The 24,775-nt window shown below is 43.4% G+C and overlaps 1 protein-coding gene across 1 annotated transcript; it reads right to left on the bottom strand.

Moving 5' to 3' along the window:
• Nucleotides 1–1,871: 1,871 nt before the first annotated feature.
• On the bottom strand, nucleotides 1,872–24,406 carry LOC135401570 (exportin-1-like). The gene is made up of 24 exons (XM_064634043.1): nucleotides 24,283–24,406; nucleotides 18,323–18,393; nucleotides 17,534–17,655; nucleotides 16,689–16,863; nucleotides 16,511–16,617; nucleotides 16,209–16,324; nucleotides 16,038–16,152; nucleotides 15,857–15,976; nucleotides 15,023–15,151; nucleotides 14,249–14,407; nucleotides 13,889–14,110; nucleotides 13,697–13,835; nucleotides 13,535–13,638; nucleotides 12,688–12,922; nucleotides 8,574–8,872; nucleotides 6,116–6,220; nucleotides 5,871–6,056; nucleotides 5,291–5,416; nucleotides 5,074–5,221; nucleotides 4,508–4,600; nucleotides 4,316–4,450; nucleotides 3,785–3,947; nucleotides 3,626–3,722; nucleotides 1,872–2,508 (listed from the first exon to the last, which is right to left on the bottom strand). The coding sequence occupies exons 2-24, from the start codon at nucleotides 18,375–18,377 to the stop codon at nucleotides 2,362–2,364; spliced, it is 3,297 nt and encodes a 1,098-aa protein (XP_064490113.1). The 5' UTR covers nucleotides 18,378–18,393; nucleotides 24,283–24,406; the 3' UTR covers nucleotides 1,872–2,361.
• Between the last annotated feature and the right edge of the window lie 369 nt (nucleotides 24,407–24,775).

Below are 24,775 nucleotides of genomic sequence, written 5' to 3' on the forward strand. Positions count from 1 at the left end.
GTTTATTAGATAAAATTTCAGATGGATAAAGAAAAGAAACCATGAGGCGCCGTATTTAATTTCAATGGTGTGCTAAGCGTTATGCCATTTGTAATGAAAAGTGCTTGTTTGTTAGGTAAGACAATTTATTGGTCTGTTTTTTTTTCTTACAATCAAACGATTTATTGCCTACAAGCCTTATATCCTCTCACTCCAAGCGCGAGTCCGGGCATTTAAAATTGCGGATGGATTAAAAAATGACGAAGACAGCACAGTGAATAAACGCCGGTCTGTGGATGATGGTGGATGACTAGGTCCGATGTATGACATGGCACTGTGGGTGAGGTGGCACGGTCTGTGGACGGTACGGATCCCGAGCGGCAATTACGCGAAAGCTCGTTTTTAACGATACTCTGATATAACGATCGTATTTCGTATTCACGTCAACATCGTTATAAAAGGGCTCGACTGTACGTACATTAAAACCTCCACTAAAACCCACCTAGCCAGCTCGGAATGTTGAGCCCTTTTCTGATATGCTGCCTATCTCGTTCTGGTGAAACTGGTATATTCGGCTGGTGATGGAAGTGCCTCGAAGAGTTCTGGCACAGGAAAAATAGAGCTTTGACGCAGTATCGCGATCCGACGTCGGAGGGAGTCTATGGTTACTAATTTATGATTTAGAATATGCGCTTTCCACGTTAATATCAGTTTCATTGCGTCTTGGGCAATTTTACACACAATTTAGAAGCGCGAGATCGGGTAGCCGCGAGCCTAACCTAGCGTATCCGCTTCCACGGAGCCACTACAGAGCGTCCGTGTCCACATACGCCATGTGTTTCGGTGTCGAAGAGCTTACCAATCCTCAAAGGTAGCAAGTTACGGTGGCCGCTAACACTTGGCCGAAACGATATCTTTAGAGAGACGCCAGCTATCCTTAGAAATCGAAAAGCGGTCTTACTGTAGGGGTCACCTCGGGCCCCTCAGCTTGGATAGCGATGAACACAGAAGCAAAATGCAAGCTACTTGCCGTATACTTGACGTTGGGAACATGTCCCTGTGCTTAAGGGAAACACGAAAATACAAAACAAACACCACAATCGTTGGAGCCCAGCTGGCCATCGGCCGACTAGCAGGCAAGTAAATTACTTCGATAGTACAGGATAGCACAGCACTTCCATCACTGTAATACCTAGAGCAAAGCTGGTTCGCGCTTTGCAAAGAGGAGAAACAGCTAAAGGAGCATCGAGCTAAGTACCTCATTCTAAAAAGCATTTTCCTGTACAGCTGGGACTAGCAAAACTGAAAAGAAATCTTGGACAATCCATACGATTCTACAAAGAGCATATCCACATCAGCCAGAAGGTGGTACAGGTTGGGAGAAAAGTTTACGGAACACGCGAGTGGCAGAAGTTTTCCTCGGTGAGAGTGCAACACCCTAGTGGCCAGCAGAAGCGGGCAAGTTCACTGCTTTGGAGGGGTGGAAGTGTGCGCTGTTAGCGACACGCAGTAGTAGTACTGGTGTCGCTTCCCAACCTTTTCTTTCTTTTGTCCCAACCTGCACCACCTTCCGGCTGATATGGATATGCTCTTGCAGAATCGTACGGATTGTCCAAGATTTCTTGTCAGTTTTGCTTTTACCTTGCGAGATGTCTTCCTAATATGCCGTGTGGAAAACTTGAAGTGCACATTAAACCATCGTGACAAAGCACATAGGTACATATTAAATATGTCTTCACAGGGAAATGTTCCAACGTTGACCTGTCTGAGGAGGCTGGAGAACACACCCAGCCAGCACAACTATCACTTAGCCACAGAATCGGTGTCACAAAAATTTTGTCTTATTGGCACGGTTGCACGAAGACAGAATCAAGCACGCAGAACGTGTAAGGTGTTCCGTAAAAAGACCCATTTATTCCAGCAACGTGTCTTCTTCAAGTATGAAACAATAAAAGCGACTTTGGAAGAAAACAGCAATGGGTCCCACAATGCACATGCACACTAATGTCCACACTCTCACACGATGTCACTTTCACCAGTTGCACATGCACATCTCTTCACTGCATCAGAAAGCGTCCCACAAAGTTCTCTTTTTACATTGCAAACGTTGTCTATTCCACTCTGTTCTACTCCACACTAGGTGAATACAATGTCAAGCGTAGCTGAGAAAACAAGGGACAAAATAAATTAAATTCAAGAGGTCTTTTTTTTTTCTCCCGCGCACACACACACACACCATGTCAAACAGAAAGATGATCAGACATACCAATGCAGTTTTGCTGCGGCTCCTCGAATGTCATTTGGTGGAGTTTAAAGATATGGTAATACAGCCATCATCAGAACTTAAGCGCACTAGTATTGTGGGGGGTGACTTTGGTTCCCTCAGTCTTGCATCTCCTCCGGAATCTCATGAGGGTTGAGGATGCCTGGAACAGACATTCGGATCTTCCGTTTCTCTTCTTCCGCTTGCCGCAGGGCCACTTCGCGTTCTTCCAGGAACAGGTCACTGTTGTCTTCACCCGTGAACTCCTAGAACAACAACAAGATATGCTCTCACACGCTACTTGCAACGTGAAAATGTGCAAGAAACTGCAATACATATTGTATAGGGTTATGAGGATTGCAGGTGACATGAACCTTCTTGCAATAAAGATTTATTATTTTCAAGGGCTGTGTGAATATTGTGATGTTTCGCATATTGAAGCAAATAATGGTGTAAAGAAAGTCATCGTCGGGGATCGTACAAAAGTTGAAACAGCAGAGCAGTCCGGAAAAACTACTGTATGCGAGGCGAAAAACAATATCCTCGAATTTGAGTGGACACTACGTCCCTTCTCGGGGTGTGCTCCAGCCTTGCTTCCTTTATTTTCTGTTCTTCCTGTATTCAGCTGAGTGGCTTCAGACACCTGTCAATGTTTGTGCCATGAATGCTCTCACATTTTTGTGCAATCGCATCCACCTGTACTTGACCGAGGGACATTCCGTCACTGTACATCGCCAAAAGTATGTACCAGATTCATCAGCTCGGAGGTGCATGGCTGTAGCATGTCCGGCACAGTATGTCCCTTGTGGAGCCATGCACAAAGCAACTCATGCATAGTGCCTTGTGTTTTTGAAAATCTGAACAGGGCAGATTTCAATCAGGTGACGTCGGGTAGAAAATAAAAAGAGACGTATTTTGGATCAGTCTTGCTGAAGGTGCAGTGCTTAGCATTTTCCACTGCCCCTACTGGTGGTTGCAAACTTACTTTTCACGGGGGCAAAAAAAAAATACTAACGCAGTTTCTGCTGGATATGGTTAGCAAAATGGCAGCAAGACAAAGGTTCAACAACAAAATGTTAAAGGGGTGTTCTTAAAGGGACAATCAAATACAGTACAATCTCGTTACTTCGGATTTCAAGGGAAAGCAAAAAATTCCGAATTATCGGGGTTTCAGAAATAACGAATTTACACACAAAAAAAAAAAATGCGGATCCTAATTTTTTTACACGCGCCACTCCTCCAACAGTACGCAAAATACGATCTAGGATAGACCAAAAGCTCTGTTGACACTCCAATTCAATTTCCTGCGTGGCACACATTTAGAGACTTCTTCTGCGGTTGTTTTGGTAAAGTCTTTCTTACAGAGCACGTTCTTGCACTTACTCTGATCTGTACGAGGAAGTCTCGCAGATGCTCTTTGAATGCCTGAATGTCTTGATTGAGGTTGAAAAACCCCTGGACAGTGATTTTGATCTGTGGACTAAATGAAAATCACGTATTGGTTTTGTTTCTCTCTCTGCACTCGATAAAAATGCAGCTTACTCCGTAAGGTGTGCAAATGCAGACTTGAGGAGGTTGGCCACAAAGTCCTGAACGTAGACGACATTTGAGACGGCTTGTACTGTGGGATTCAAGGGCACGGTGACCTTGTTGGCTTCCACTATACTGAACATGTAAGCCAGTATAGTTGCTTGCATTGTGAGACCTGGACATAAAAGCCCGTGTTAACGGCACGAAGGACACAGTCCCGCAAGAATCTACATGCCAGTGCAACATACTCGCCATCCCAAATAGCACAACATCTTGGCCCAATACTGGACCAATATTGGCAATACCGGCCCAATATTGTGCCAATATTGAACCAATATTATTGAATTTGGTTGAATGAATTTGGTTCAATATTGAGCCAATATTGGCACCAATTGAACCTATATTGAACCAATATTGGCAATACCGACCCAATATTGGACCGATATTGGCATTGCCGGCCCAGTATTGGACCGATATTGGCATTGCCAGCCCAATATTGGACCGATATTATGCTGCTTGGGATGATGGACTCAAGAAAGTTACCTGCGGTGTGGGACGTATCCGTGACAACAGAGAAAAGGTGCTGCACAACATCCGTGTAATACGTCTGGTAGAAGCTCTGGGATGCCACTTCTTCTTGAGCAATATTCTGAAGCAACTGGTACAGGATCTGTAGACCTGTTCGTGGCACAGCACTATAGGCACAACTTGCACCGCAACTTTTTTTTTTCTCACCTGTATCTGCAACATTGCGCATGGTGTGCTTGAAGGCCCAGATAATGGAGTCCAGAACAAGCTTGAACTGTGCTGGTGGGATGTTCAACAAAGCTGGAACAAAAAGTTTCTTGAGAGACACAAAATTTCTATCTTTTTTTAGAAACTCAGACACACCTATAATTGTTTTTTTTGGGGGGGGGGGAAGAAACATTTGATTTTTCAGGTAGTTTCATGAATGGTTCAAACACGTGTGTACAGGGACTTTTGGGCTTCCTCTCATTTCCTTTTGTTTCTCTTACTTGATACAGAGTATAGCCCACTATGTTTTTTGCTGTGGCTTGTTTCCAGAAAAAGACTGATCTGCTGTTCTTAACTGTGCAAACTTTCATTTTGCTTCCTTTTTTTTGTTCACGGATACGGCTACCTCAGGCATTGACTCCCTTGACTTTGTCTATATAATACCCTTCGTGGTTTTCATCTCAACTGAAACATTACATTAAAAACAGAGCAAGAGGATTGCTCAATGCGTATTATCTGTAAGGGCACTGCCGGGCAAACGAGACCTTTGTTCAAAAACTGCTCACCTGGAAAACAGTGAGTGACAACAGCTTGTAAGAGAAGAAAGAAGTTTGTTCTGTGCTCTGGAAACTCTTCAAAGTCCTTGTTGATCATGCTAAGAGTACATTCAAACACGGCATCGAAGATCTTGGGAATCTCACAGGTGATGAAACCCTGCAGCGGCAACACCGCATTAGTAATTCCTTGTCTTTTTTTTTTTTTTTTTCAGACCGAAACACTCACCTCTAACCGATGGACTATCATGGCCATGGCAGAAAGTACTTCGGGTTCCCGGGCAGACGGAACGGTGCAACGTTGATAGTCCAACAAAACTGCATCTAACAGGGGTGGAATAAAGTTTTCCAACACCTGCGAGACAATTTATACAATTGTACAAATAATGTTTTTGTTCCATAGTAATAGACATGCACAAATATCAGCTCAAAGCCATCAAAGGCCAAGTCTAAATATATGGGGAGGTGAACAATGTGAAATCCGTTATATTTATCCCAACACATTTCTTGATGTTCATACATTTAGTGCACAGTCCGAGAGAGCACCAGCAGTTTCCCTCATCTTCACAACCACTGATTTAGGTGGTCTTTCCTAGGAACTAACCTAAACCTCGAGATAATTTGTGTGTGTGTGTGTGTGTGTGTGTGTGTGTGCGCAAAGGGGCATATAAACAGTGACACAGCAAATTGTTAAGCGTCTTGGCATCATGTAGAACAGAGCCAACTGACATGACATGCGTCTCACTTTGAGTCGATATTCAGCAAAGTTGCTCAGTGACGTACATATGCGTGACTAAATAAGTTCTTACCATCTTTGGGTCTGTGGACCTGGATACCCAGCCAGAGATGAGCTTCAAAGTCTCCTTCTTCACTGTCCTCATGGAGCGAATGAGGGGTTGTTTTGTGACACCTTCCCCATTGAGTGCAATCGCAGCACTGATGTTCTCACTCATTACCTTGTAGACATTCAACATATCTAGGTAGATGCGGCCCAGCTGCAACAAACCACCCTTCATGGAAAAGAAGTTCCACAAAAAAACCTGTGTTTTCCTACCTGTGTAACGTAAGGATGCCCAAGAGCCTTGCAAGCCCTCACGTTTGTCTTTAGTATGTTGCCAAGTTGCTTCACTGCGTCTGGGTCCTTCAGAATGTCCACATCCTGCACACAAAAAAAAAAAAAAGAAATAAAAAGGAAGAAATAAAATAAATGAATTTTTCTACACCTATCACTCAGGATCGAGTTATTGAGATTACTGTCAGCATATTTTTATTCGCGATACTATTAATTTTCGCGAATTTCGCGCCCGCTTAAAAATCGCGAAAAATTGCGCTCACGAACAAAGCCCGACGTTTATCCCGCGAAAGGAAACAGCCCTGGAATCGTGAAATTAGGTACTCGCGAATCATTTCGCAAGTGACTGAATGCGCGATCTGCGAAAATTAATCACGAGTAAAAATTAATTTTATTTAAAATAAATATATAAATTAAATATTAATTAAATATTTAAATAAAAAAGTAATCACGAATAAAAATAAGTTTACAGTATATCACACACGTTTCCCAAATCTTCCAACGGCTTCCCTACACGCAATATGCACACGCAATATGCACACGCAATATGCGGACAAGTTTAACACCAAAACGGGCACAAAACACTGGGCTCCTTCAAAAGAACACTACAAATGCTGTGCGTAGAAACAATTGGTTCTATAGGAGATATGAAGGTTGTGTCCAAAAGAGCTATTAGAGCCTGAAATATCATCCAGTTGACTGTAAAAAAAGAAGAAATCATGACTAGTGTTTCTGGTTATTTTTTCCAGATTCGGTGGAAAAAAAATCTGTGGTTATTTCACTCACAACGAATCAGTGGCTTTTGGTGGCTATATTTTCGAGGTATAGATGCTCTGTGGAAACCGGCGAGAAATAAAACAGTAACTGTCACAAATGTAATGCTTTCTTAACAGAACATATACAGTAACAAGAGTCAGAACCTGAACTTGTTATAATAGATGGGTAGGTACACGTTAAGCAACTGAGGTGACAGTGGTGACAAAGCTTAGCTGTCGTGCGGTACTTGACCTCATTGTGCCTTCCCAATGATGGATGTTCTGTTTCCATGCCCACTTTCAAATGTTACATTAATACGGCAGCATATGCATAGGCAAGCTGCTTTCGAATCTTCCAAGTTACTACACACGGCTTGCTTAGTATTCTACGTGTTTACGCTTCCACCCCATCATGTTGAGCATAAAACTCCAAATGGCAACCAAGAAGCACCACATGCACATTCCTGGGACATGACATGCAGGCTTTTTTTCTGCAGGGATTATCTTTCTTCTCGCACTTCTCACATTCAGCCTCTGTGACATGGCCTGTACCAGTACATTATATAATACATTCTAGCCTTTAAGCTTCAGCTAGGGCACTTCCTGACCAAGTGGTCCTACTTGTCACAATCCTGGATGCAGGCACATTTGGACAAACGAGAGGTTAGAGGATTACCCGTTACCGTAAAACTAACTTCACGGTCTTAAATTTTCGCGAATCAAGTAACAGGGACATTCACGACCACTAAATTTCTCAAGCTTCTCTTCCTTCGTTTCGAAATTTTTGCGTACCCTTAAAGGTCGCGAAATTTCTCGATTCAGGAAAATTAAGGGCTCGGGAAATAAAGGATCTTACAGTATTTTGGGAATAGATCCTTACAGAGAAACGCCATCATGTCGTCTGTAGACAGACTGAAACTGAAACAAATAGGAGGGCTAGGTTCCACGAAAATGGGCACTTGTTCGCTGCCTATTCTTGAAAGAAAAGTAGGACCGAAGGTCACGTTCCTTCCAGGGACCATCGTAATCCCCTCAAGACAGTGACCTTCGGGCTCGACCTTGTTCGCCCCCTAACTTTGAGCATAGTTCAACTCTTCCAAATTGGTGGCACTGTCAAACACTATGACGTCATTTGTTTACAAGCAGGGAGAGGTCTATTACCTCGGTTCTGCTGACCAGTCGCACAAGAGGAAGCCACGTACTAAAATAAGTAATTTCAAGTGCTAATCTCAAATGCCAATCAAATGCCAGTCAAATGCCAGTCAAACACCAATCAAATGCTACTGATGCTTTTCGGCAATTAGTACCAAAAACCAGAAACCCTAATCATGACCCACGATCATGTACGTGGAAGCTTGAAGAGTCAGAACCGCCAAATTAAAAAATGCAATGCGTAGAGACCCGAATTTTTAGTCAAGTCAAACAGCTCACAAAGAGCCACTGCCCACTAAACAAAAAAAAAATGAAGTCCAGTGTTTGATTATACCACCTTATTTATACTATATTAGCTCTTTGAACTGCTACAGGTGTGGCTATAAAAGGATGCAGCTCCTTTGCACACGTTACTAACTACCACATCGTACACGAAATAACAAACAAACAAACAAACATGCACATATACTACGACCAATTGCCACACAAACATGCACATTAACACATATTAACACATTTTGAAGGGCACGTACCTTGCTCGCTTGCTTGATGATGTCGTCCCAGACCTGATTGGGCAGGAGCATGTACTTGTCGATGAGCCGCTCCTGCACCGCCTGGTCCGCCTGCGCGCTGATCATGTAGCCGACCGCCTCACAGAACGTGTGCACTTGCTGAGGCTGAAGGTCATAAATGATGGAGCTCATGTTGGCCAGGATTTCCTCAATGAAGGGCACCGCTTCCCCTACTTGCACTTGCACAAAGTGCCGGCGACATTTTTGGGCAATCTTGATAAACGTGTCGCACGCCATGTCTTGAACACCATCGTGCGTTTCTGCAAACCACGCAATCAATCACGGCTCTGTCTAGAACCTTTTTTTTAACAAAAATGTTGGGCATCCACACTATCCTACAAAAGAAAAGTATATGCTTCGCACATTTATCCAAAAAAATTCACTTGAAAGAAAAAAAATGACTACTTTTTAAGAGAGTTTCATCTGTATCACTTCTTCGCATGATTCTATGGCTAAGTGAATTTGGGTTCATGGCACATCAATATAAATGCAACCACTTTGATCTCAGGTCTCTGGAAAAGTGCTTTCGATTCCCATTATCACGGTAGACTGGTTTTGCATGACCTCCATGAACTTGCTAAAAAATTTTGTTCACACTGCTTAAATAGCATCAAAGAAGCTGCATTTCTTACGTTCTACCGGCTACATGCTGTGAACTAGCTGTTGCAATGTTTCTTGGCAACTGTAGCATTTTCTTTCCTTGGGAGGGTCCCTACCGCAACGAGTGCGCCAACATTTTCTACCAGATTTGCAGAGCGCCAATTTTAGATTGCACTACACTGTCAGAGAATGCCCCTAAAAAAAAAGTGTCCAAATTTGACCAGTGTCAGCAGGTAAACAAACTAGGTGGTCCTGCACTAAACAAAAGACAGACTGCTGAAAAATAACAAAAACAAACACAGAAAACATGAATCACTACTTATGAGCCAATGCCCTAAGACAAGGCAAAGTTAACACAATTCATTTTAGCAGTAAAAAAAAAAAAGCACCCACAGCATCAAAACGTACAGCGGCACTGCTTTGTTACACCTGGGACACTGGCACGGCACAGCAAAAATGCTGAGAATAAAACATCCTTGAACCGGAACAGGTATGTCTGCAGGCCAACATACACAAACAACACAGATTTAATGTTTGTATGGAGGTATGTACATTGCAATTTTTCCGTCCGAGCTACGTGTAAAGAAAAGCTCTCGTCCAACAGGTTGGCACCACATTTTAAATGCACAAGGGGCATTGGTGTTGATAGCTTTTATCTCACGCAGTTTACATATCTACCGGAATACAGTACTCAACTAACGAGAAAGAGTTCACTGAAGTGAGCACAGAGCATACCATATTCCTTGACACGCAAGGTTACCCTTAGGAATCGAGAAGCAGTCTTAAAGTGTGCTCATGCTTTCAGCTTAGATAACAAACACAGAAGTAAAATGCAAGCGACTTGTGTGTTTGTTTACTTCTGCAGTGTACACTTGATGTGTGCAACATGTCCCAGACTGTGGTGAAAACACAAAAGATGACATAGAACAATCATTACAGTGTCAAAGCGACGGCGCACATGTGTGACTACGGCAGATTAGCAGGCTAGTAAGTAGCCGTGCAGCTCCCTCTCCCATTTAAATTTTGTCAAACGCCGGTGTGTCTATAGTTCGCCTCAGGTTTTCGTCTACTCCACGCTTTCTCGTAATATTCTCGTAACACCCTTACCAAAAAAAACACCCTCAAAACACCCTTAAAAAAAACACCCTCTACAGCACTTGCATCACTGGTATTTACCAACTATCCTGTCTGTATTCTTTAACAAAACTTTCTCTCATGACTCAATTTGTCACTAGATGAGCGTTGCCCTCAAAGTACATTCCTGCAAGGCGCTGCAGCAGCTTCTTGTGTTTTGTGTTTTCCCGTCAGTGAGCACAAGGAAGGAGCGGTTACCTCGAGCACTTGCTGTCGCACCAGTCCAGGAGCAACGGGCACCCGGTGCAGATACCTGCGGTGCACACCAGTCACTCACACACGCACACACACACGACATCCAAAACACTCAGAAATCGACTGCAGTTGCTAAACAGGGAAACGTCTAAGGTACATTCAACAATCTTCTAAACAAAGAATTCAAATTAAGAACTACCTATCAAGCTTCTAATTAACGATTACACAATTAATGTGGCCCATGTATAATTTGAGCAATGCTTCGCACAGCCAACTGTAAGATTTTCTCACGGCAGACCAGCTACTGTAGCTCTCGAACTTATTAATATTAATGCGAGTTTACTTAGGTAGAAGCATCTATCCAATTCAGTTTATTGAAACAAAATTTCTCAGCGTAACCAATAATATCATGCATTAAAAAATAGAAAAACCTGTAGTAGCATTACAAACATAACACAAAACCGCCATTTGCTTTGAAAGGCAAAAATGTGGAGCCACTCCACACAGCTGCTGCTTGAACGCAAAATACCTCGCAGAAGACCTCACAACCGACCATCATCATAATCTGCTGACATTGCAGGAAACCTCATATTAGGCACAAAGTTGCCTAGCAAATTGCCATTATCAAAGACGGAATATGTCTGAAATGACTCATTAAAAACACCACGAATGCCTACGCAGGTACACAAAGGACAATTAAGAGTGCAAAATATCGACATTGGGTGCGTTAAGTAGGAGCCCCCCTCTTTTGGCGCACCCGAACAGGGAGTACGAGACACCCGACGGAGCAGTTACTGAACAGTGAAAAACAGCTTTGAGGCACACACCGCTCTCTGTGATGCCGCTTTCTGTTGTCTACTCATCAAGCGCAGCAGTTTGAGGACATTTTCTTGCAATGGCAAGTGAGACAAACGAAAATTTGGAATACAGTGCACCCTCGTTAATATGACAACCGCCGTTCCCGTGGATTTTGGTCATAAATTGAATTGTCATACTAACGTAAAGCACGCCCTCCTCTGACCGGACGGAAAGACAAAAGGCACAACAACACGAGGACAAAGTCCATATGAGGTGAGTCCCGTATGAGTCCCGTATGACTGCCGTATGACTGCCGTATGACTCCATACGCCGCATAATTCAAACCCACGGGGCCTTGCGCAGCAGGCAAGAACGGGCCACAGTTCCCCATATCCCCTGACTATTGACCTTCCATACAGCGCGCGTTCTTTTCCCCACATTTCGTGCACTTCGATCTTTTACGACAGTAGCAAGAGGCTTAACGCAAACGTTTTTTCCTCCGTCCCTTCCTCTCTCTCTCCCTGTCGAGGCCGTGAAGGGTGGACGTGCATTTGCATGTCATCACTTGCTTTTATGACTTTGCAACAGTTCCACAACCCGTTCACTGTTATTTCCCTAACTGCCACCACGTCGGCGTAGACGACGGCATGAAGACTGGGTTCTTGACTGACGTGGACATCTTCGATGCAGTGTGCGCCAGCCGCACCACAGCAGAGGGCCCTGCTGACTCTAGCGACGAAGATTCGGACGACCCAAGTCACAAACCAGTACCTTTACCGAGCGCATCTGATGTAGCATCGGCGCTGAATAATGATGGTGCGCTGTTTTTCGTCCGAGAACAATGCGGACACCGCACTTGAACTTGTGTTCCAATCGAAAGCGCCGATGGAGTGGAGCGAGTGGAGTATGAAATACTCGCACTCTGGGGCACCTCCTTAACACACCCAATGCAATTTAGAAAAATGTTCCGAAAAACTGACCAAGCCAACTCTGTACTCTCTGTCGACATCATTACGAGGTGCATCGAATATATTTGTGCTAGGAACACGACCGAATTGAGCGATCAACTGAGGAGCGATATCATTCAAAACGTATCCCTTCAAATGCCCCCTCAGCTCTCAAAGGAACAGTCTCCTTCCATCTTTGTTTTCATCGTACTTCCTGAGTATTAGTTGGGTGTAGTTGATCACTGTTATGTCAGCCACACCCATTCTTCGTTAAAACGCATCAAAAATCTTTTAACAGAAAAAAAAAAAAAAAAGTGATACATTACCACACCCAATCTACATTACACACATTTGCTTTGCCAACGTGTGCATCTGTTCCAAGGGGGTAAATTGAGACATACCATGCATGAACTCAAAGAGCTTGTTGACGACAGTCTTTAGGAACTTCCAGTGGGCCCTGAGGAAACGAGGGTACTGTCCCACCACGTACATTATGTTGGATGCAATGATGGCCTTGTTGTCCTTTCCACGTTTCTGTTCACACAGTCCCAGCAGATCCTTGATGACAGTGACCAGGAAGCGTTTCTCGTCCTCCTCGTGCATGGCGCCGCTGATAGATCCGATGGCCCAGCACAGCTAGAAGGACCACAGTCTTTACTCGAATGTAGCCAACACTATGACAGAAAAAGTACCCAGACACCAAAAAACCTATGTGTAAGGTACCTCCCTGCAAATAGCAGATGCTGTCCAAACAAATTGGGTAATGCGAGAGTACCATTTATTTGTAGAAAGTTTGGTCATGCTTACCCTGGCATTTACTCCAAAATGAACGGCACGTGCTAAACCATGTGCCACCCATATCCTACCCCCACTATCCCCCACTAAGACTATCCCCCACTAAGACTATCCCCCCACTAAGACTATCCCCCCACTAAATCTATCCCCCCACCAAGACTATCCCCCCACCAAGACTATCCCCCCACCAAGACTATCCCCCCACCAAGACTATCCCCCCACCAAGACTATCCCCCCACTAAGACTATCCCCATAAAAGAGACTAAAAGCCACATTTCGCAACTGCTATCCTCGACGACGCAGTGGAGTGCCCTCCGCGTTTACAAGATTTTTTATTTATTTTTTTTTTCAGTCTTCCTTATGGATCAAAATTTTCCCAGGCCTTCCCAGTTGGTAGACACCTTGCTTATTGAACGCCGTTCGTATGTCCAAGTTTACGGAGTGCATCATTACCGTATTGAGGTTTTTCCACGACCACTCTGTTCCATTCACTTGGTAGTGGAGCTTCTCCGTCATGATCCTTTCCGTGTCCATGTAGTCCAAATGGGTAAGGTATACTGTGGGGACGAAACGCATTCAAACTCGAAGTGCTGGTGCTTGTCAAGGTAGGCTTACCTAGTGTCTCCCTCATGTTCTTGTAGAGCTGTATAGAATCTGTGTCCTTCATAAATTCTCGGACCACTTCACCCTGCTCGTTTTCCACCACGAGCACTTCTTCGGGCTTGGCCATGCGGCCAATCATGATGTAACGCAGCTAGAAGGTATCTCTTTCACCGTCAATTCCCACAACCATTCGTTAAGAGTTACCTTTGTGAGCACGGCGCTATAGAGCAGACGTCGCGCAGACTGGGGTGTGCTGGTGCGAGATCCCGGAGAACCAGGAGCACCCACGTAGAGCGGAGACGCCGAGAGGGGCGCATATGGGACCTCCCGGTAAAGGTCAGAGGCAAGCGTGTTCCAGTACTCGAGACAGATCTTGAAAATTTCCACTTCTTCCACCTCCGATATTAGCAGTAGATAGTGCAGGGCCTGAAGGCCAATAACCAATTAGTGCTACAGGGCATGTACCACAACTTGATATAACTCTTCCTAACATCATCATATACTTCCAAGGGAAACAATGTTATTGAAAGGGTGATTTTAGGATCACTTTTGGGTGAGACTGACCGCATGCAGGGTGTCCCTAAGCTCCGGCCGTTTTTCAATCAGTCCTCCGTGTTCTTTGAGGAAGGTGCAGAGGAAAAGGCTTAGGTTCTGAATGAATTTCTGTTCCTCGTCCTGTCCATTTGCGTATGCATCCTTGATCACTGTTGATGGAGGAAGCATCTGGAGAAACACAATCAACCGCTGTAATACTTTACTCAAGGTAGACACCCGGGGAATGTTTGGCATGTTTAGGAGAAACCAGAGCTTTCACAGTACAGTGCAATCCCGTTAATTCCAAATCAAAGGGGTCCCAAGATTTGTACGAATTAAAGGAACCCGCTCTCCATGAGAGCTTGATGTGTTTGCAGAAATATAAGAAGCTCATTCATTCCAGAATTCAAAGAAGCAACACCGCGTTCGACGGTTTCGCCATCTGACGGAAAGGAGCTGAAATACACATATAGCCGATTAGGTAGCGGAGTTTTTTTTTTTCACGATTTATCTGCAGAGAAACGAAGCAAGTGGCGGTATCGACATAAAATTTAGGGGCATAATACGTCCTCTAACGTCTACTTTAGCTTCCCGACACCATTTTAATTTGTTTTATAGTCTTTACAAACCCCGAAGTTTATCTTTGCGAACCCTGTACACGTGGCTTTGCCGAGACCCGAGCACCGGTTTGAATTATGCAGAAGTTGAAATTGGACAAACAGGATTGCACTGCAAACAATACAACAAAATGTACAACTTATTCCACAACCATTTTCGTAAGATTGATTTACAAAAATGTCTGACCTGCTCTAGCTGCGCCATTGTCTGTGTGAAGAGCAAGACGAACATGTCGTCGTAGTGAGATGCATTTACTCCGCTGATCTCCGTCAGACACTTCAGGGTCACGTTGCGGAATAAGGGCACGTTTAGGAACTGCAACAAAAAGCCGCTTGTCAAGAACATCTGCCAGTTTCAAATGTGCACTGGAAGAAACACCACAGCAAAATAATCTGATTTTTTCGAACCTGCGCGAACTCAAACCGGTTACAAACATCCTTAGCTCCCAGTAGACTATGATACCCACGAACACCAACTCCTTTAAGGAGCAGCAAGCCAACCATAGTCTGGTTAACAGTCTAGTGACTGAGTGGCACACAACTTTACACATCTTATACCTAGGGCCTGACTTTCTCGGGTTTTATTTTTGGCCAAATTCGGGGGGTAAATATCGGCTTATATTTTTCATTTGAAAATTCGGGTGTATTCGGGTTAAATCCCGTTACGGCATATTCTGTCATCAGGAATTCGGGTGTATTCGGGTGATTTTTTTTTGTTTGTTTAATAAAAATTTGTCTTAAATGGAACTAATGTTTAGCAATGTTATCAAACTTTATTTTAATGCACGCTTATGGGTGTGCCACGCGACCCGGATGTTTCCGGGTAGATTCGGGTTAAACCCGAATTTTACAGATTTCGTTCGGGGGGTAAATATCGGGCGGATATGGGTTTAACCCTAGAAAGTCAGACCCTACTTATACCATGGGTCAGAATTAAAACGGGAAAATTGTTTGCTAATCTAATTTGCAAGTAAAATTTTCGTATTGTACGAGCATTAAAAATAATGAGTTGCGCAAATACCTTAAAAACAAGAGTGCTGATCAGTTTGGTCTCGAAGATGTACCCCAAGGGAATCCAGTTGAGAAACCTGAGGAGCGTCTCTAACGTCGCATGAACCAACAAGGCATTTTGAGAATTTTCCTGAAAAAAAAATGGCAAACATGGCAAGCGTGCAATGTCTCGACAGGTATCTACGCCTTACCATGACAAACTGACAAAGCTGAAAAATATGGGAGAATTCACTGCACATGGTGTCTTTGAGATGCTTGGCTTTGGCTTGGGTCATCTGTCCGCTGGAGAAGTCAAACACCTCCTCACTGCAAAAAGGGGGAAGCTATTCAAGAGGCAGTCAACCACAAGGCCAGGTACTGACCTAAGCAATTTCAGGATGATCATGTTGTTCTGACAGAGACTCTCGTTGGTCTTGCTGGCACCGACTATGTCACTGATAAAGGATGGCCAGTTCTTGGGCCACTCACGCTTCAGAATCTGCAAACAGTCCGTTACTTAGTATAGTTATAGCCTAACACAGGGATAAAGTATGTTAAAGCGTTAATGCTATCTTAAGCACTGTTATTGTCGCCCTTGCATTCTTGTCCAGAGTGTCCCAGTTATCTCCTTTAAGAATAATTATGAGAAAATTCAATCCTGTCTATTCAAAATTTAAAAACTTGCCTGCACAAGGATCATATTGAGCTTGTTGAGGTAGACCCTCTCCCGCTCAAGAATTTCGGGATCCGATGAAGTCTTGATGATGAGACCCACAATGTACTTCTTAATACCTGCTCGATAGGTTCAATAAATAGGTTCAAAATTAGGCTGTAGGATGGATACAAACAAGAGCTGTCCTTACCTTCACACTGATTTCGAGGCAACACTTTCCAACGTGTCTTGATAACATTTTCCAGAATTTGCAGGGCATAATATTTTGTCTGCTGGTTTTTGGAGAACTCCAAGATGGTGTCCACACGGGTCCACGCTTCTGGGTGCTCTTTTAGCGTTGTCAGCACTTCTTGAGCCAGTCGCTGCTATGAGAGGTATTCCAAAAAAACTCATAACCAGTCTAATACTAAAGAAAAATGCCATTCATTCAAACTCAAAGGTTTGCTTGAATAAAGTAGAATTCAAACTCAAGGGAGTTGCTCTCAATGAGGTCTTGAACAACCAATCACATGAGAGAACTGATGTTCTGAGGCTGGAACAACATAGAAAGGACAAATACACACAAAAAGCCTCAATTTGCCTAAGAAATTAACCATGAAAGATGGAAGTCACTGAAAAGTTTTGACCAGCTGTAGGACTCGAACCCACATCTTCAGGATTACCGGTACAGGGGGTCCAGGTCCAGCCCTGGACTGGTAATCCTGAAGATGTGGGTTAGAGTCCTACAGCTGGCTAACCTTTCCAGTGACTTCCATCTTTCAACCAATCACAACACTATATTCCCATTCTCTCTTACGTCTTTCTCACTTACTCTTTCAGACACGTAGACAACAAGAATTGGCAGGCAAACACACAACCTACGAATGCCCAGATCATTAGGGAATTGAAGTAACTCAAGGCAAAGGAACCGTGTGATTCTCGTTGTTTAAGCCACTGTGTGTCTTGTTCAACATAAAAAGGGATTAATGCGATCGAGCTGATGCAAATTTGTCCCGTGTTGTACGTTTGTCTTGTGACAAAAAAAAAATGTGTTACCTGTGCTCCTTCACCGGTGTACATGCAACAGACGACGTTGTCCAACAGGTTGATGTCCAACTTTTGAGAGAAATCCAAAAGACGTGCAGCCTGCTCTGTCAGGGACCCCATGTTTCCATTCACTGGTAAAACAATTGCAGCCATATAGCTCCTGTCACAGATTGCTAGGAGGTACTAGACGATATAAACAGAAATTAGTCGTTTAAATATGGTGACAGAAAGTGCATTACTTAAGAAAGAAAAAAAAAGAAATGAAGCAAGTTATGTACAAGTTTCTTGTACTGTGCAAAAAATCAGGTAAGTGCACAGTTTCAAACGATCTCCAAAGAGCGTTTGTAACGAAATTCCCACAAAAACGCGCACGAGGAAATGTTTCGTCGGCCACCAATGAAAGGTCGTGTTGTGACATCACTTCTCTGCATGAGGTGAGCCAAGCTAAGGACTCCAGCCAAGCACTCACATGTGCTCTCAAAAAACAAGTGTTCTCAGCAGTAATGGCACCAACTAACGTTGGGTGTCAACAGCCATCGACCATTAAGCCTGAATACGCATCATGTTATGAACTGCAGCCCTCATTCCCATGGACACAGATGCAATAGAGAAATTTTGATACACCCCATTCTGTGATGTATGCAAGGCACATAGGCTTGATAGTAGTCAGCCATGTCCGTTGGCCCACTCTCTGTGGGACCATCATCGAGGGAGCACACAAAAAAGGGCTGCAGTACACTCCTAGCTTACAGCATTGTAGGTGCACCTTCCAGAAACTGAGTACGAAAGATAAATCACCTGGACTTCCAAATGGGGTGAGCGGCTGCTTCATGCCATCCACACGCACAGACATCAAAAGATTGACTCAACTGGAAGCAAAAAGCACACCAAGTTCACTGAAAATGCTCAATTGAGGGTCGATGTCACATACCAGGTTTTCCCGGCGATTTTAATCCAAGTGCCAGCTAAATTAATCCATGCCCCATAAAGCTTGCATGGCACTTGGATTAAAATCGCCGGGAAAACCTGTAGTGGGATTCATTCCCGTCACAAGGCCACCAAAACTGATTCATTTCGGCACCAAACCACAAGAAAGAAAAGTACCGACAAAATGTTTGTGATTACAAACAGGCTGTTACCCCTGTCACAAAGGCTAATTTAGTGCCATTTTCATCAAGCGCACTCCAACCGAATGAATGTCACTTTCACTACATGCTTGCTGCACAGCTGAAGTAAGTATCACTAAGCGATGATGGCAATTATGACAGATATGTGTGGGCTCTGCGAATATGAGTGGGCGCGGCGGAACCATGCTAATCGTTGCTAAACCAAGCCTTTTCGTCATATTACTCTTTAGATAACTTCATCTCAAATAAGAGAAAGAGAACAAATCGCCTGTCACCTTGGATGAGTCATGATTTTATTCATATAAAGAGAAAGATAAGACGACATTTAAAGAAGCCTTTTCGTAATGCTCGTGTGGCTTATAAGTTCCCTCAAAGAAGAATTTCGACGAGGGGTTGCAGTAGCAAAAAACAAATTTCTTACACGCACGCTCTCAGACTTTCTTAGGAACGACCCCCAGAAATTTTGGAATTATATAAGCCAACGTAAGAAAAGAGTAGATTCTGTCAAAATTAATGACACTTTTGTTACGGATAAAAAAAGAGAGGTTGCGAATTGCTTTAATGGCTGCTTTCAAACGGTCTTCTCTCCTTCACAACCGGACACATGTTCCCTGGTCTTTCCTGTTGATACTGCTCCTGATATCATTTCGTACGAGGCAGTTGTTTTATTGCTTCTTAATATTAAAACTAAGACATCCTGTGGGAATGACAATATCCCAAATATCTTGCTCCGAGGATTTGCTGAATCGTTTCTTGTGCACAATTTTTTTCCCGTTCAGTTAGTACTGGAGGAATTGTGCCAGTCTTCAAAAAAGGAGACCCCATGTCTGTAGACAACTAATGCCCAATCTCGTTGACATGTAGTTCTTGCAAGCTTTTACAGCATGTATTAGCCAATTTCATTGTTACCTTTCTCGACAAAAACAGCGTCTTGTCGTCATGGCAACATGGTTTTCGTAAAAGGTTTTCTCCAATCACTACACTGCTTGGTGGTTTTGCTTCAGTTATTGATAGAGGCAGGCCAGCTGATGTTTTGTTTCTTGATTTTAGCAAGGCATTTGATAGAGTACCCTATAACAAACTAATTGCTAAGTTACTCAACATAGGCTTACCTCAGTGAACTGTTAACCGATACATGCCTATTTGTCAAACCGGTCCCAGATAGTAGATATTTGTGGCATCCGTTCTGATAGTTTATCTGTTACTTCGGGAGTCCCACAGGGCAGTGTTATTGGTCCTTTATTACTTTTTTATTTATATTAGTGATATTGTTGATGCTGTCAGCACCAGAGTCCAAATACGTTTGTTTGCAGACGATATGTGTGTTATAGTATTGCCCAGTTTATTCCCATGATGAACAAGCTCTGCTGTGTCTTAGTCTAGCTGGCATCTCCGATTGGTGTGACAGATGAGGTATGAGGATTAGTGGTGATAAGACTATTCTCGTCCAAATTACGACCATGTCGTCGATGCCGTCAACAGCTACCACAAGAGCTTTCCGTTCAGCGTGCTTATCATGAGCTCTTGTGCGTAGTTTCCCATTTCACTGACAATAATTGCAGTCTTGTGCTTCGTCGACGTAACGTAGGGAACAATGTCACCCCACACTCCACGCAGGATCTCGACGTCGCAGCCGCAAACTGTGCAGAACACATCCGGCAGAACGCGTTCGGATTCAGTTTTGTATTTGTTCCGAAACGCTTATTTGTCTTACGCGTAGCCGTGATCTGTCATATGCAAGGCTAAAAGCAAAAACACTGCGAAGTCGCCTTTGTTGCCCGGACACTAAAAGTGCCAGACCAACCAAAATCTCCGGAAGGCGACATTGATGCCGATGGCAATCAATCTGGTATTGCATTACTTCTTTGTGGCCAGACAAAAGGGAGGCGTGTGGAGATTTAGAAGGAGGGGGGGAACTGCATTTTCCAAGAGATTTGCTTCTCGGCCGTACAGTCGTACAAAACGGTCTAAATTTGGGAGAGTTGGCAGGTATGCCAATGACCTAAAAATCCAAGAACGAAATACGTGAGAAATTTGTCCAGGGACGCCGAGGCAACTTATGCATGCGGTTTATTGCACTATTACATGGCAATGCCTTGTTGCAAGTGGAAATCCCGTGATTCCAGTTCCTTGTAAGCTGCATTTGTAAAAGTTGTTCAATCACTAACAAGTGACAGGAATGATGGGAGACAATTCAGCAATGAACCCAGCCGATGAAGGACGCCTTAATCATAGCCCTCAAGAGGAAGACAAATGCAAATTGATTGAATTGAGTATGCATTTTTTAACAAATAGAAGTCATAAACAACATGAGTATGAATGCATCCTACGTCTATGTATACAATTTTACACAAGGACATGGATTAAACAAAAGCAGACCAAACAAAATACCCTTCCGTAAGAAATCCTCTTGCGCAACAAGGTTCAAATACTAAACTGCTGTAAGCCCTCGAAAATAAGTTCGTCGTGCTAGCCAGCCAGGCCGGAGTCAAAAGAAAGTGCGACCGAGACATGCAAAGCACGTAACTAATGAAGGAGACCCTCTCCTGTGGGTAGGGCTGTAGTATCAGCTACTATGGTCATGTTGCAGTAAAAGAAATCGATGAGCTGTTACTTGTGACAATGTGCTGTGCATACCTGGGTAAGTTACTTCTAAAATGTAATTAAGTTACATTATGCGTTACTCCAGTTAGAATTTAATTAAATTACATTACTCATTACTGCAATTGAAATGTAATGAAATTACATTACAATTACTACAAAAAAGTAATGACATTACTAAGTCATTACCGCAAGCTTAATCACACTCTTCTATTTGTCTCTTCTACATGTCAGGGTGCCACGTATGAGGCATCGTTCCACACCGTAGAGACGAAGATGACGCAACGTATCACGGCAACAGGAAGACTGTCCGGAGGATGGGGCCCGCAAACAATGATTATCCAATGCCACAAACCATTAAACTGAACACTCCAGTCTTTTGTAAAAAGTAATGAGTAATGTCATTAAAATTACTGCCCAAATGTAATTAAATTACATTACAAATTACATAATGTCGAAGTAATGCATTACATTACAAATTACCAGAAAAAGTATTTCATTACTGTAATTTCATTGCAGTAATGACATTACTACCCAGGTATGGTGCTGTGACAAGAGTGCTTGACTCATATTGGTTTGAGTTTGATTTGCAATTTTCTGGCGCAAAGATCTCTGTCGACTCGTATTGGATTAGATAGATAGCTTAGCATGGCTTGAACTGACTCGATAGGCAACAAAGCCGGTTGGGTTAGCCGGAAGTGTAAGCTAGTGCAAGCAAAGACTTCTGTTTTCGTACTGTTCCTACCTTCCACTACTCACTCAGCAATACTATTCTCACAAAGGTTGAGACGTATCTCTGCATGCATCTCTTGGATGCGTCCGACATAAGTTATGCTAACTGTTCCTCCTCACATATCAGACGTGACCTTAAAATGGCCCCACAGCACGTAAAAAAGTTAATGCACACGTCCCTAGTCCGTTCAAAATTGGAATATGCCTCCGCCTTGTGGGATCCACCTCAACCTTGCTTGTCCACTAACATCGAGGCTGTTCAAAACAGAGCCGCTAGGTTTATAGTTAGTCTTCAGTCACCGCAATTAAACAAGACCTTGGGCTTCCCGACCCCGATAAACGGCGTTTGCTTGCGTGGATATCACTCTTTCGTAGGTTTATTCATAATGTTACCCCTGGTATTTCTCCTACAACTCGAGCTACCATAATTTTTCCACGGTTTGACCGCCAACTTAAAGTACAACGCTTCGATTGTCGGATGAATATGCCTTCTAAGTCATTCTTCTGCAGGATCTATTTACTGGAATAGTCTTTCCTCAGAATTAGCTTGCATAACTGATCATCCATCGTTCCGTAATCGCATATTTTACTTCGTAGGCATCCATTAAGTTCTGCATCTATATTGTTCTCATATTGATGAGTAGTGTGGAAATATATTTTCTTTTCTGTATATCGTTTTTGGTTTGTTTATAAGTGTTCTTCTTGCTGCACAATTTCTTGCACTTTTCTTGCTTTCAAATCTTGTATTTGCTGTTCTTCATGTTAACTGTGTGTGTGTGTACCAATTGTTTCTGTTATTCCACTCTCCCATGTAATGTCCCTGGACCTTTGGGGTATCTTGAATAAATAAACGTCAAGCCCAGATGCTCATACTTTTTAACCGGGAAAGTCTACGTGATGTTTGCATTGAAAAATATCGTCCCTTTTGTGCCATTTCACAGCTAAAAAAAAAATAGTTTAGGTTTCTGGGGTGCCTTAAGTTGGGAATACCTGCAGACCTTATAGAATAATAGAGGGCGACCTAGACTGAAAATGGCATACGTGCCCATTTATGCCGGCTGGCCAGTCCTCTCTCATCCAAAGATCGGAACTTCATACTCAAACAGGGCCATTTTTCGCTAAAAACCGAACTCCCTAAGCTTTGGACATCTGCTCGAAAACAGAACTCACTAAACCACAGGGGGACCCTTAGAAGGAACCAACGTAATTTTTTCACATTTCCACTTTTTCTTTTCATGTGTGTCGATATACGCAGCAAGAGGCACTATCAGCGTGCACGGGACCATTTTTTCCTTCCATGCCAGCTGGGACACTTTTTACCGGGAGTTACTTTTTTTTTCTCTCTCACTTTCCCCAGAACCCATTTCGCCCACCTGAAGGCTCTTTAACACGTGTCGAAATTTTGCAGTATTTAACGAGCGGAACACATTTAAGTTATTGCTAAAACCCACAATCTTCGGGGGAGGCCAGTAAGAAAAAAAAAAGTGTTGCTGAAAGTACAACAGGGTTGCACAGAAATTTTTTTACGTACTACTTCTCAGCTGTTCCAAGCTCTCTTTCAAACTGTTTTTACAATAGAACCACGTGTAAGGTTATGCTACAATCGTAGTTCCGTCACAGTAAAGTAGGGGAGTTTTGAGCATCAGGAGGACGGCGCAGCGAAAAAGCCTAATGTTTGTAACTTCACTGAGACTACAAAATAGCTCTACAGGACTTATAACATAACGGTTTCAGGGTGGTCTTGTCAATCGAGTGATCATTAATGCGATACTACTCGGAAAATTCGGACCAAACAATACAGTTCAAAGCAGAAAAGTCGACGAGACAAAGCGGGCCAAGTAACAGTTGATCGGCCGTGTTTATGCCCTCTTTCTGTTTAATCCGTCATAACGACGAACGGTCAACGAACTGTCCTCCTCGTTGTAATTTTTTCATTGAATGACACTATGGAATTACGTAGTAAATTGACCGCACAACTGCCGCGCGAATGCCTTTAAATTTCATCGTCACCGCGAGAGAGAGCTTCAAATCAGGCGGGAAACATTGCTTTTTAGGAAGCGACGGCGTAGTCATCTAATTTCAAATATAAGGCCACCTCTACTTTTGCGAAACATGTGCCCAACCTGTATTGACGATCAGCCACACACAGTCCGTAACAGCAAGTCTCGAAAACCTTCGGCACGCAGCGTTAGGGTTAATAGTTTGTATGGCATCGTCTGCCCGTAACATCAACGCAATACCACGGAGGAACGCAATTCTGCAATGACTGCTGCGTTCGTCAAGCGAAGGTTTACTTACGCTTCAGTACTCACGACACACAAATTTACAAGTACACTCCTTTCGCACGACTTCACACTGACGCTCAACGCACACTTCCACACTGGATTGTATTCTCTCAGTGAGACTCTCCCTGCGAAATTATTGTACCTCCCCTAACCGGTTAGAACTGGTTCGGCATGCGTAATACTCGGCTTTCTTCGGAAGCCGAACGGATGTACACAAACAATTTTTTCGAAAGGAACTCGCGATTTTGTGCTGCAGAAAGTCAAAACGTCGAGTGTCATAATTTAGTACACTTTCCTTTTATTTGATAGTGGAGCAGATCTCGCTTTTCCCGATAGTTTGATCGTTGGAAAATTCCGTGATCTGCTCCGCCGTGGCGGGAGGTGAAGCCGAAGCCCATCGCGAGTTTTTCTTTTTTTGTCTTCCTTCTTTTTTTCGTGAAGGCGCGTTTGCGCGTCAGCGTGGGAGCAGTGTTCGGTAGGAACGAACACTTTGCTGCACACATGCC

The sequence above is a fragment of the Ornithodoros turicata genome, chromosome 7 (genome assembly GCF_037126465.1).
Source record: "Ornithodoros turicata isolate Travis chromosome 7, ASM3712646v1, whole genome shotgun sequence".
NCBI lineage: Eukaryota > Metazoa > Arthropoda > Arachnida > Ixodida > Argasidae > Ornithodoros > Ornithodoros turicata.